The sequence below is a fragment of the Narcine bancroftii genome, chromosome 3 (assembly GCF_036971445.1).
Source record: "Narcine bancroftii isolate sNarBan1 chromosome 3, sNarBan1.hap1, whole genome shotgun sequence".
Taxonomy (NCBI): domain Eukaryota; kingdom Metazoa; phylum Chordata; class Chondrichthyes; order Torpediniformes; family Narcinidae; genus Narcine; species Narcine bancroftii.
Window position 1 is genome coordinate 145756879 of NC_091471.1, and position 14347 is coordinate 145771225.

Below are 14347 nucleotides of genomic sequence, written 5' to 3' on the forward strand. Positions count from 1 at the left end.
TAATGGAGCAGGGTGCTGTGGGAACTGCTCCCTAGTGTGAAAGGAAAGAGAAAAAAAATTGACTGTTTACTGACTCGCATGCCTGGTTTCTCTGGCTTGGCTGGCATATGTGTGCACCTTTACCACCAATGTCTGTGAGCAGGAAATGCAGGGTCATCCATAAGGTACTAAAGCCTTCTCTTGGCTAGCACATCCCATGCCTTGGCTTCATATTTTGGTGCTCCCTATGGAACAGAACTGAGATGCTCATTGCTGTGCTCTCCCATGGTGAGGCAGGGGACATGCGGCAGGCATTTATCCAGGATGTACCGTATTCTCATGGGAGCACATCATTTTTTTGTGCTGTTGTCTGACACCAAAATGCCATTCCTGCTTGGTTCTCTGTCATGTTAGCCAGGAGGAGTCAGGACTGTAAATTGGCCATATTAGTAGGTTTTATGTCAAGGTTCCTGAAACACCATGCATATCAGAATTAATATCTGCTATGGGAGGGACTGGAGGGACATTGTCATTACCAAGTGGTTTTTCCTCAAAAGACAAAGGAGGAAAAACCCAACACCCAACCCCAACCAACCAATTTTCCCTTGCAACCGCTGCAACCGTGTCTGCCTGTCCCGCATCGGACTTGTCAGCCACAAACGAGCCTGCAGCTGACGTGGACTTTACCCCTCCATAAATCTTCGTCCGCGAAGCCAAGCCAAAGAAGACACAATAATTTGCAGTTATCTATTGCCATACTCTATGTGCTGTTTTTCTTGTGGAATGGTCAGAATGGACTATTGAAGGGGACACAGTGGGTCTGATCACCCCTTCATTGAGGAGAGCTTTAATTGCTTCCAAGCACCCGATTCTGGTGGGGGAAGACTGGTGGTTGGTGGGGATGACAAGGGGCTGCCCTGATGACAATGGTTGCCTGGGTGACCCCAATTGTCAATTTTCCCTTGCTGGTTCGCAGTGACTGCCCCTTGAATGCACTTGGTGGAGGCTGCTATCAGGACTGGGATGGGATGGGGAGGCTTGCCGCTGATGTAGCCCCCTAACCCCTCTATACTAACTACCGTCCTTCTCCACCCTTTGGGATTCCTGGGGATTACTGTGTTCTGCACTGGTGGCGACCAGTGCCATCCAGCATTGCGTGATTCCTTTTTCTCAGCAGGATAAATGGCATCAGGCCACTTGGGTGGGATAGGACCGCTGAGCTGATCTACCTGGTATGCTGGTTTGCATCCTATGGGACAGGAATGGAATTGTTCCACGCAGCATGGTGTGTCTAGGTAATTTTATGTTCTTGTTGATAATTTCCTGTTGCACCAAGGAGATAGCCTCTGCCCTGAGAGCATTGGGGTGTGCCTCAGCTGAGCGAGGAGCAGAAGAGTGCTTGTTGGGTGGAGTGGGGAGTGCGGGTTTTTATGTTTCTTTTTGTCTGCAGTACTCCTTGTGAACACGGTGGGGGTAGAATGCCATGTATGCAGGCATAGACAATGTTGATATGTTTTAGGGAATAGTATATGTCCCTGCAGGACAAGGGGAATGCAATCTAACCATTCTTGCCATCACTGTGTCTTATTTCCACATGGCGAACCTGTGTGGGTACCCCCTGGGTAGGTGCTCCCTGTTTCAAATATTCTAGCCCCTCCAGAAGGGCAATGGCTTCCTGGATGGTATTGCGGTTGCCAGTCCCATCAAGGGTAAGCCCACTGCTCTGAGGTCGGGGCATACAGTGCTGTCCATCAGGTGGGACAGGTAAATACAGTGGAGGGGGGGGCTCATCCTATAGTCAGAGTAGACATGTAGTTAAATGTTTGCCCAACCACTGGCGGTATCTCTCTGCCAGCCCAGCCAACTCCTTGAAGGAGTATTCCTGAGTCTCTATGATTTTGCACCAGCCCCTCGCCCGTCTGTTCAGACTTTCTACATTCTCAGCAATTTCCCCACTGTGGGAGTCCTTGTGGCAGATCTTGGACTACGTGGTTACCCGCCGGCTTATGTAATCAGACTCACCCTCCTCAAAGTCATCATCGTCCAGCCATACATCCCCATCTCCTGATCACACATCACTCTCTTCCTCCCGCATGATGATTTTTCTGATTTTTACAGGATCAAATTGCCATCCAGATCAGTGGGTTGCCTGAGGCTTCATGCTTTGACTAGCTGGCAGGCAGCTTCAGTATACCTGGGCTCCAGCCTGCTGATATGCGCCCTGGCAGTGTCCAGTTCCTCTTGCGGGGACCCACAATGGAGTTTTAGTGATTCAATCAGTTCATCCTTTGGTGCTCTGATTACTTAAATCTGACGTGGTACCCCACTGGCTCTTAAGTAGAGATATCAGTAACCATAGGGCTACCTCATGACTCGCCCTGGCTGTGGGAAACCTTGATTCCTCCAAGAGGGAGACCACATGGTTCTCCATCTTCTCTCCATAGGGGTTCAGTCTGTCGATCCAGTTGACCAGCATGGATGACTTGACAGGCAAGTCACTAAATGGATGAACCACTGGCGGTTGTCGGATCACCCAGGGATTTTATATTTCTACCCCAAGGTTCCCTAACTGGTGGGTCACCTCTGGCTGCCCCTGTTGGTGAGCATGTGCCAGACAAGACACCCACACACACACTTATTAGCACAATTTCCCACGTGGTTAGTTTTCCGCGTGTGTCCAGCTGAAAATCTTTGAACCCTGCTCCCAGTGCCAATTGTGTTTGGGAAATATCAGGTTCGGTGGGTTCATAGACAGATGAGTCTGGACACAAGTGTTGCAATCAAAGGAAACTTTATTGAACACACGGGAGACAAACAGGGGAAAACATCAAATGATAATTACTCTACTACTAAATAACTATATAGATACATCAGACCCAGGAGAGACTCCGATACCAATGGCCGCCTATTTTTTACATGGTACGAGCCACATCAGGCACAAGGGACCCTGATACTGGTGGCTGCTTACCCTAGCACTCTCCTGCACATGTACACCCTTCACAGACAGGGACTTTCAAGCACACTCCTGATTCTCTGCAAACACTGATCTATTGCAGTACTATGGCTCAACTCAGTGTAGTGCACACGTTACCCACTGACTCCTTCAGTGATTTCCACAGTAGTGACCTGGCGTGGAACAATATCTGGGACTTGGACCAAGATGCAGAGGGAAGGAAATTTGCTATGCATTGATGTTTATAGTGTTCTGAGCGGGGCGTCTGGTCAATGATGACAATGAATCAATTAAATGAGCCAATGGTAAGGTGTGCACTAACTGGCAAGTGATTCAACTTCCCAATAGGTTTCAGACATGGTAGTCAAGTGTGGATGTGTGTCTTTAGATATTCAAAAGGAATTTGACAAGTTGCTGTACATGAGACTACTTAACTAGATAAGAGCTCATGGTATAACAGGAAACTTGCTAGCGTGGGTAGAGCATTGACTGAAGCAAAGAGTTGGAATACAAGGATCATATTCTGATTGATTGCCAGTTGTTAGTAGTGTTCCACAGGAGTCAGTGTTGGGGCTGCTTCTTTTTATGTTGTATATTAATGAATTGGATTATAGAATGAATAGCTTTATGGTCGAGCTTGCAGATGAAACAAAGGTAGGTGGAGGGCCAGGAAGCAGGAAGGCAGCAGAAGATCTTAGAGAGTCTAGGACAATGGGCAGAGAAGTGGAAAATGAAATATAATGCCAGAAAGTGTATGGTTATGCACTTTGGTAGAGAGAAAAAAAATGAGCAGACTATTTTCAAAAGGGGAGAAAATTGAAAATTCCCAGATGCAAAGAGACCTGGGAGTCCTTGTGCAGGATAGCCTGAAGGTAAACTTACAGATTGAGATTGTGGTGTGGAAGGCAAATGCAATGGTAGCATTTATGTCTAGAGGAATAGAATATAAGAGTACAGATGTGACGTTGAGGCTTTATAAGCACTGGTGAGACCTCATGTGGAGTATTTTGGGTAGTTTTGGGCTCCTCATTTAAAAAAGGATGTGCTGACATGTGTGAAAGTTCATAGGTTATTCAGTAGGTTGATTTCAGGAATGAAAAGGTTATCAGTTATCAAATGAGGAGGATCTGACAATTCTTGGCTTGTATTCATTGGAATTTAGGAGAATGAGGGGATCTAATTGAAACATTTTGAATGTTGAAAGCCATGGACAGAATAGATGTTGAAAGGTTGTTTCCGATGGTGGGAGAGTTTAGGACAAGAGGGTACAATTTCAGAATTAAAGGGTGCCCACTTAAAACAGAGATGTTTAGGAATTTCTTCTGCCAGAGTGTGGTAAATCTGTGAAATTTGTTGTCACAGTTGTGTAGGTTAGGTCATTGGGTGTACTTAAGACTGAGCTTGATAGGTTCTTATTTATCCAGGGCATCAACATTATGGGGAGAACCCCAGGCAGTGGGCCTGAGTGGGAAAATGGCTCAGATCATGATTGAATGGCAGAGCAGTCTTGATGGGCAGAATAGTCTATTTCTGATCCTATGTCTGATGGTCCTATGGACTGAGTTTTATTGTGTCCTGTGCATCCTGTGAATTTGCATTGTGTCAGGGCAATGTGTTTGGGTGGCTGCTTGGAAAAAATAGTTGACCTTTTTTTCACTTTTGGTCAATAAGTGATGTGCTAATTCATCACAATTATGCAAAATTAGAGCGCTATAATTTCCTGCTTCTCTTGCTCATGTCGTGTGACAATTTTACAGCAAGGGTATCAATAATGACAGTTGTTTGTTGCATTATTATGCAGATTGAAAGGGATTTCATATAAAGTAAATGCCTATCACCAATCCCTCTCAATGATAGTGATGCCCTCAGGTTGATAGTTCAAGACAACCTTAGCCAACAAACTTTGGGTTTGGACAGCAAATTATCAGCAACTTTCTAGTAATGAAAGATGCAGCCAATAAAAAAAATGGCGCCAATGATCATCGGGAATTTTCTGTGGGCTATAGGAACTCCTACTATGTTTCCTTTCAAATATTCACCTTCCATCCTGCTTTCTCTGCAATTGGCAGCATGCAGTCTTCTTCTAGAGGAGAAGCTGCTGAACCTCATTAACCATCTTCAGATCTCCCAGGGGACGGCCGAGTCAGGAATGGGCCAGCTGGAATGAAGAGCCCTTAAAGGGCCATGCCACCACCAAGGTCAAGGCTGGAAACATGGCGTGAGGCCTGGGATCCAAACCAGGCAGAAGCTCAGGGAACGGAGACCTGCCTTATCATCTGTACTATGGTGAGTGTCCAATCATTGGAAACTAGAGTCAACAACCTGAGGGTAAGGCTGCTTTATCAAAGATAGATGAGACAAACTTGAATTGTGAAATCTGGCTAACAGAGAATTAGAGGATAAGAGGGTTTCACCATTTTTAGATGATTGGAATTTGTATTCTGGCAAAGAGAGAGAGGGGTTGGTGTGTGTCAGCTAGTGCATGTGTTATGGGCCCAGAGGACCCCAAAACCCAGCAGCAATAGAAATTCACCAAGACAAATGGTTACTTAAGCAAAAGTTACTTTTAATTTTCTTTAAACAAAAACAAGATCAAACCTTAAATTATTACTATTAATTTAACAACTTATCTTAACCCCCTTCTAATTCTAAGCGCACGTGTATATAATGTGTATATGTTTAGAAAAGTTCTTTGATTCACAGTCCAATTTCACTTCTCACTCCTCCAAGTTCACCATTATCAGGCAATTCTTATACTGTGCATAGAATTTAACATTTAAGAACTTTCACCAAGCTCTGATGCTTAAAGGTAATTGGTTACCACTCAGGAAGATACCTGTTGGTTTCAGAGAGAGATTTGTTGCTCATTGGACAGCCAAGACTGATACCCTCTGATCAGTCACTTCAGTATTTTGCCAAAGAAACTTGCCCCATCAGGGTTTTCCAAATGATAACCTCTTCTTCCAGGTCACCACAGAGTTGCACTTGTTTCCCTTATTTCAGGTGAAATGCTCCAGCCAGCCATTTCCTCTTGTAAGAACCACAAGGGTTTTCAACAGGCTGAACTCAGAACTCACAACCCATCTTCAAAATGGGGTTTAAACAAAGTGTCAGTTTGCCATGAGTGCAGAAACCAGTTCTCTCTCTCTCTCTTTTAGAGAAAACCTCTTTGGTCTCTTTTCTCTCTCTGCTTGCAAAACCACATGACCTTCTCAGAACAGCAAACTGCAACCGGACAGATTGCGGCACCGAACCCAAACGTCTGAGCCCGTTCATCTGTTGCTTTAAAACAATAATCCATTGCTCCACAGCATGTCCAATTAACACCTACTTGGGAAGTCTCTTGATCTCTTGAGATCGGATTCTTTTATTTGCATCTCCTTATGAAAACCTTTAGCAAAGCAGTTTTGATTGTTTTTACACAGGCCCTGGGCCCGGAATGTCTGGTTTGAGCAAAGCTCTTGTATTTTAAAGTGAAGTGTTTGTGTTTGTTGTGACCTACATGAAACCCCTACAATCTATCTCCTCCAAAAACATATCTATACATAATATACCTCCTTCTTCACTTGGCTCTGATAGCTCAGTTGTAGAGCACTGGCCTTATAAACCAGGTGTTGCAAGTTCATTCCTCATTTCTATGAGGGGTACTGGCCAAATTGGTGACTCTATCTTCTTTATGGTAGACAGTTAAAAAATTTCATATGTGTTACATTCCAAATGTAGTATTACGTGACAATAATGGAACTTTTACCTTTAGAGAAAATATTGATCAAATGCAGACCATTATATCTATGCCAAGAGTTCTCATCAGTGATTCTCACTAGAGTTTATATCCCTCCTGATGCTGATTACAAACAGGCACTTGCAGAGCTGCATGATGCAAACAAGAAATGACCCCCAGCACACTACAATTCATAGTTGGGGATTTAAAATCCAGTCAAATAATCACCAGCACATGACATGCTGTTATAGAAGCCCCAGCACATTTGATCACTCCTACACCATGATAAGGAAGGCCTGCCCTTCTTTCCCGCGACAGGATTTTGTAAAGTTGGATCACCTGCTGTGTTCCTTCTGCCTCATACAGATGGAGCCTAAAAAGAGAGGCTCCAGAGATCAGTACAGCCAGAAGGTGATCACAGGAGGCTGGAGAACAGTTACAGAACTGCATTGAATCAGCAGATTAAGCAGTGTCCAAGAACTCATCTGAAGATCTGAATGATTAAACCAGGGTCATTACAGACTGTATCAAAACAGTTGTGGATAAGTGTGTCTCCACCAAATCGTTCAGGGTTTTACCCAGCCAGAAACCCTGAATGAACAATTAAATCTGGAACCTGCTGAGATCCAGTTCACAGGCATTTAATTCTGGAGATCCAGGACAATATACAAGAAGCAGGAATGATCTGCAGAAAACCATTGCCCAGGTGATGTGGAAAACCTGGATGAGAATAGAAACAATGAAGCTGATAGCTGTGGCAGGGCTTAAATAACAGAACCTGCTACAAAACCAAATCTGGTGCAATAGGAGACAACAAAGCTTCACCAAGATGAATCACTCTTTCTACATCTGATTTGACTACTAGAACAAGGAAAACTGCTGCGCACCCCCACATGACCTAATGATCCTCAACTGTCGGTATCTGAAGGTGACGTGCGGGCTGCCTGTAGGAGAGTGAATCCATGGAAAGCATCCAGTCTGGATGAGTACCTGGCCAAGTACTGAAAACCTGCGCTGATTACCTGGCCAATGCTTTCATGGATATCTTCAACATTTCAATCTGACAGGGCGTGGTACCCATCTGTTTCAAACAGGCCTCAATTGTACCAGTGTAGTAACCTGCTCAAATGAATATCAACCAGAGGCACTCACATCCATGTGGTGAAGTGTTTTCAGAGGCTCGTGTTAAAGCATATCAGCTCTTGTCTGAGCAGCGACATGGATCCATTCCAATCTGCAACAGGTGTTCAGCAGATACCATCTCCCTAGCTCTACGCAAAGCTCTGCAACATCTGGACAGCAAAGACGCATAAATAAGGACATTTTTTTATTGTCTACAGTTCAGCATTCAACCCCATCATCCCCTCAAAACTGATCAGCACACTCCAAGATCCTGGACTTCAATAGCCAACTGTGTAATTGGATCCTAGATTTTCTCACCTCCAGACCCAAGCAGTGCTGATTGGCAAGAACATCTCCTCCACCATCTCCATCAGCATTAGGGGACCTCAGGGCTGTATACTTAGCCCCCTGCTCTACTCCCTTTACACCTATGAATGCATGGCTTGGAACAACAACACCATTTACAAATTTGTTGATGATGCCATAGTTGCAGGCTCTATAAAAATGGCGATGAGTCAATGTACAGGAGGAAGATTGAAAACTTGGCTGAATGGTGTACTACCAACAACCTCTCCCTCAATATCACCAGAGAAAAGGAGCTGATTGGAGACTTTAGAAAGGGTAAAATAGAGGTATACAATCTAGAGATCATTGGGGGATTGGAGGTGGAGAAGATGAGCAAATTTAAATTCCATGTAATAACTATTTCAGAGGACCTTTCCTGGACACAACATACTAATGTCATTGCAGGTCAGCGTCTCAACTGCCTCAGGAGTTTGCAGAGATTCAGAAAAGCTTGGCAAACTTCTACAGATGTGTAGTGCAAATTGTGGTGACTGGCTGTGTCATGGCCTTGTATGGGGGGGGGGACACCAATAACTCTGAGTACCTGCAAAAGGTACTGGACAAATCCCAGTACATCACAGGCAGAATTCTACCCACCTTTGTGAAAACCTATATGGAACACTGCTGTTAGAGACCATCAAGGATCTATACCACCCAGGATGTGCTCAGTTTTCACTGTTGCATCAGGAGAGAAGTATAGGTGCCACAAGAGTTCAGGAACTGTTGCTATATTTCAACCATCAGATTCCAAAACAACAGACTTAATCAGAGATTCATTTAAGGACTTGCACTTTGAACATTACTTTTACTGAATATTTATTTTCTGTATTTGCACAGTCAGTTTGTTTGTATTTCTTTCTTTGTTTATATTTCTCTCTCTTGCATATGTATCTTTTCTTGAATACAGTTTTCACCAAAGATAAGTAGAAATTCTGCCTGGCCCATGGAGTAATGTCATGTATGCACTCTGACAATAAATCTGAACTTAATTGCATTGGGAAGTATTTTTTGTTCACATAAATATCCAAAGATCAGATCTGAAATACATCTTTCATCTTTTAGGGAAAGGAGGCTTATAGTCCTTCAAATAAAAAGAGAACCAAATGCCTATTATAATGAAGTCAAGATTTAATCAACAATTCCAAATTTGCTGACTTCCTCTTCATTATTAGCTATTAATTAATTTGTCTTTTCTTCCTATTCAGCCTAAAACATGTGAACCAAACATTTGTGTTGTACAGGGTGCTAGGTTAGTGAAGTTGGAGGTTGGCAGTGGACCGATAAATCATTTACAACCTATTAATTAGGATAGAGTTTCCTTCTTTCCAGCATGGAAGAGGTTGAATGGATGTAGCCACATTGCCACAATGATGAGATAATTTGCAGCCATTTCTTACATGAGACCATTCAATGTGTGCTGAAGTAAAGAATGATACGAGGATCCTCTTTGACCAGTTTTCAGTCTTGAAGGAACAGTAAATCCAACCTTTCTGAACTTTAAAAATGTTCGACTTTGTGATTTACAATTGGACCTCTTAACCAAATGACTTTAAAGATAAAAAGTAAAGGTTCCATTATTGTCTCCATAATACAACATTTAGAATGTAACATACATGAACTTTGTCTACTGTTAGGAAGACAGAGATTGCCACTTTGTCTAGCGCTCCTCACGGAAATGAGGCTGCGGCAAGGAACAAAGTCACGATCCCTGGTTTACAAGACCAGTGCTCTAACCACTGAGCTATCAGAGCCTCTGTTGAAGTTGTGTGCCATTCCATCTGTAAATACCACTCAATATTCTTCCCAATCTTATGATAACTATACTTTAAGTTCATTTATACCATTCCACACAAATATGCCCCCAGATTAGCTGCACATGATGTGTATAAGTATTCCTTTGAATGTCATTCTGGGGATACTTTACATTCCTTACTGAATTGTCCATTGTTGAAACTTGTAGGAAGTATAGTTGACTTTCTTACATAATAACTAGAAAATTTCTTTGTTCAAAATTTTTCATGTCATATAGATCTTTCCCAGATGTGTAAATTTTTCTCATTGATAAATATATGTATGGGTCCAAATTTATTAGTTTAAATTATTCTTCATCATTCAGAAGTTACTGCTTCTTGATATAGCACAAACCCATCCATTATTCTTACCTATTATTTGTCCAAAATTGTATGTTAGTTTGAGAGTCTTTATTTTGCCATTTGTCTTGAGAAGGATAACTCCATAAATTCTCTTTTGTAAAAATCATTTAGATTGCTACATCTGGGTGTTCTTTAATTCTGTTATAGCTCCTATGCTGTTCAAATGGACTTTTTCAATCTTTATCCTGTCTACTGTATAAAAGGCTTCTTTCCTATGTGACTGAGATTTATGTTTGTGAATCATTTATTTTGAATATTGGACCCCTGGGATTTGGATCACTGGACTCTTCGGAGGAGGGTATGTCTTTTCTGCCCCATTCATCATTTCTTCTCAATTAATTCAGCTCAACAATACTCTACTCTGCCTCACTCTCTAATTTAATATTCTATCTCAGTATTTACACACTTCTGATCAGATTTGGGCAGCTGCTTGACTAATAAGCTGGTGGCTGGTGATAATCAATTCTTTTGCAAGCAAAGTAACAAATTAGAGATGTTAGTAAGTAATTCTAAAGTTTAATTCCAAACAGTTGACTGAAGGCATTCCTGTACCACCTCCATCTATGCTAACAACATCATCCTTTTCAAAAACAAAAATTTACATTTACAGTGAGGACATTCAGCTCATTGATTTTATACTAGCTCTCAGGGCAATCCTATTTAGCCAATTTCTCCAATTGTTTTCAGATAGTCAACCCTTTTTCATCTACCACCCCTCTGATGCTACATGCAATTTACAGTAAGCAGTTAACCTACCCATCCACAAGTCTTTGGGATGTAGGAAGTAATGAACATCTTGTGGAAGATCCATATGGTCATAGGGAGAATGTGTGATTGCATGGCCCTTACTCTTATCTGTGCCAGGATTCCATCTGCTGATGTTTTCAGAATCACGGGGAGTTGAAAATTACAGTAACGTCCGATATTGACCGACCATTGCCATTCTTCTCTCACTGTGCTCTTGCTATCCTTTTTGCTGCCTCTGTGTCCTTTATAACTGGCCCTTTTATGGCACTGCATTTTGCTATAGTTACGTTGTGTTTACTTCAAAGTAGCAGAAAATCGACAGGAGGGTTTTGATCTCATACCTTCCACAAATTCAGTAAATAAATTTGATTCTTGGCAACAAGCTTTATCCCGCCACATTTTCTGTAAGTCAAGAAAAGTCACCGGTGAATTTCTGGGGGGGGGGGGTGTGGGGGGAATGGGGGGAAGGAATAATTTCAAAATAGGCATTGTCAATTTATCTGATCAATTAGGAAAGAATCTTCAAACATTTTGCCTTCATTCATATTTCAATGTGAGACTATTTCAGAACTGGTATTCCTAAAATTAAGGATTCAGCATTGGAAACAGAAAGCTTCAGTGATACTTGCAGAGCAAAGAATTCTAAAACTTTTTACCTATCTACTTTACACAAAGGGATAATTGAAACATAATTTTGCATCTGAGCAAGCATCTAATTCAACCAAGGAAATAATCATTTATAATGCAACAGATCAGACAGTGCATGCAGTACTGCCTGCCTCATGCATTCCATACATTTACTGCATGATTATATTTCTTTTGCATTATATTTTATACTTCCAGTTTCAAAATTCATGCATGAATTTTAGTCTTTTATCCAGACTGGCATCCAATGATGAAGTAACCCATGCTAGTCTACAACAGATATACCTTTTAGGATACTGTAGGGGGTGGGGGGGTGGGGTAGGGTAAGCAATGGTGATCAGGTCTCTGGCATGGAGTCTGGTCCTGTGGCTAAGAAGGGAAAGGAGGAGAAGAGGCAAGCTCTAGTGATAGGCAATACCATAGTTATGGGACAGATAAGAGGTTCTGTGGAAGAGACCAAGTCTCCCGGATGGTATGTTCTCTCGCTGGTACCAGGGTCCGATATATCTCGGATTTAATTCACGGCATTCTCAGGAGGGAGGGTGAGCAGCCAGATGTCGTGGTCCATATAGGGACCAATGACATGGGAAAGTGAGGAGGTCTTGCAAGGAGACTTCATGGAGTTATGTGCTAGGTTGAAGGACAGTAGTGATCTCAGAATTGCTACCCATGACACATTCTAGTGAGGTTAGAAATAGGAGGATAATGCAGCCTAATACATGGCTAATGACATTGTGCAGGAGGGAGAGGTTCAAGTTTCTGGATCATTGGGCTCTCTTCCAGGGAAGGTGGGACCTTATCTGACAGGACAATTTGCATCTGAACTGGAAGGGGATTAATATCCTTGCAGGAAGGTTTGCTAGTGCTGCTCCAGTGGGTTTAAACTAGATTTGGGAACCAGAGTGCCAGAGCGTATAGAGGAGTGGAGGATGGAAAAGATGATGTGAAAATTACAGGCACCGTTAAAGTCAATGGGTTTTATGAGGTGAAAATTTTACAAAGTGCATCTATTTCGATGCAAGGGGTATTGTAGGAAAGGCAGATGAGCTTAGAGCGTGGATTGGCATGCGGAATTATGACATTGTGGCCATTAGTGAAACTTGGTTGCAGGAGGGATGGAACTGGCAGGTCAATGTTCTGGGCTTTTGTTGATTTTGACATGATAGAATAGGGAGTTGGGAGGAATTAAAGGGGTAGGAGTGGCATTTCTAATCAGGAAAAATATCACAGCTTGCTCAGGCAGGACAGACCAGTGGGCTCATCTGCTGAGGATATATGGGTGGAGTTGAGGAACGGCAAAGGAATGACCACACTCATGAGGTTGTATTATGTACCACCCAATATTCAATGAGAATTGGAGGAGCAAATCTGTAGAGAGATAGCAGACCACTGCAGGAAATATAAGGTTGTCATTGTAGGGGATTTTAATTTTTTTCACATAATGACTGGGACTCCCATACTGTAAAAGAGCCTCTTGGTTTGGAGTTTGTCAAATATATTCAGGAATGTTTTCTAAAACAATATATGAAGGTACCAACTAGAGAGAGGGCAATACTGCGTCTCCTGTTAGGGAACAAGACTGGACAGGTGACATGAGTATCTATAGGGGAACATTTTTGGTCCAGTGATCATAATGGCATTAGTTTCAAGTTAATTATGGAGAAAGATAGGTCTGGTCCTTGAGTTGAGATTGTAATTGGAGAAAGACCAATTTTGAGGAAATGAGAAAGGATCTAAAATGCATGGATTGGGATAAGTTGTTTTAAGGCAAGGATGTGTGAGGTTAGTGGAGGACCTTCAAAGTTGACATTTTGAGAGTACAGAGTTTGTATCTTCCTGTCAGGATTAAAGGCAAGGTTAGCAGGCATAGGGAGAAATTGGTTTTCAAGGAATATTGTGGGGGATGGGGGGGGGGAATGGATCTGATTCAGAAGAAAAGAGAGGTGTATCACATTTATAGGCAATGCAAGAAAAACCTCAAGAAAGAAATCAGGAAGGCAAAAAAAAAAAGAGATTGGTTTTGCAGACAATGTGAAGGAAAATCCTAGGGACTTAGAGAGGCATATTAAGAGCAAAATAATAGCAAGTGATAAAATTGGTCCCCATGAAGATCAAAGTGGTTGGGTTTGCATGGATCCAAAAGAGATGGGGAGATTTTTTATATTTTTCTTTCATCAGTATTCCCTTAGGAAAAGGGAACAGAGTTGTGGAAAGTAGGGAAAACCAGCAGTGAGGTCATGGAACCTATACAGATTAAAGAGGAGGAGGTGTTTGCTGTCTTAAAGCAAATAAGGGTGGATAAATACCCAGGGCCTGACAAGATATTGCTTGGACCTTGAGGGAGGCTTGTGTAGAAATTGTCGGCATATTGGAAGGTAGCTCATTTTGTTCCATTGTTTCAAAAAGGTTCCAAAAGTAACCCTGGAAATTATAGGCTGATGAGCCTGACATCAGTAGTAGGTAAATTATAGCAAGGTGTTCTAAGAGATCGAATATTAGGGATAGTCAACATGGCTTTATGTGTGGTAGGTCATGTTTTCCAATCTTGTAGAGATTTCTTAGCAGGAAAATTGATGAAGGAAAGTCTGTAGATGTTGTCTACATGGACTTAAATAAATCCTTTAACAAGATCCCACATGGGAGGATAGAAAGGAAGGTTCATACTCTAGGTATTCATGGTGA

The 14347-nt window shown here is 42.3% G+C and overlaps 1 protein-coding gene across 7 annotated transcripts in view; it reads left to right on the top strand.

The window, feature by feature from the left end:
- The first annotated feature begins 967 nt into the window (after positions 1-967).
- The window catches only part of LOC138757679 (uncharacterized), a 103952-nt gene continuing 90572 nt past the window's right edge, over positions 968-14347 (top strand). For 5 of the 7 annotated variants that reach the window (XR_011353806.1, XR_011353805.1, XM_069925385.1 and 2 more), the window contains exons 1-2: positions 968-1274; positions 5002-5218. Coding sequence is in view for 5 of the 7 variants with exons in the window: in XM_069925385.1 (XP_069781486.1) it covers positions 5117-5218 (102 nt within the window). In the remaining 2 variants the exon portion in view is untranslated. The remainder of the gene's footprint in view (positions 1275-5001; positions 5219-14347) is intronic. The other 2 variants (XM_069925383.1, XM_069925382.1) reach the window with 2 other exon arrangements.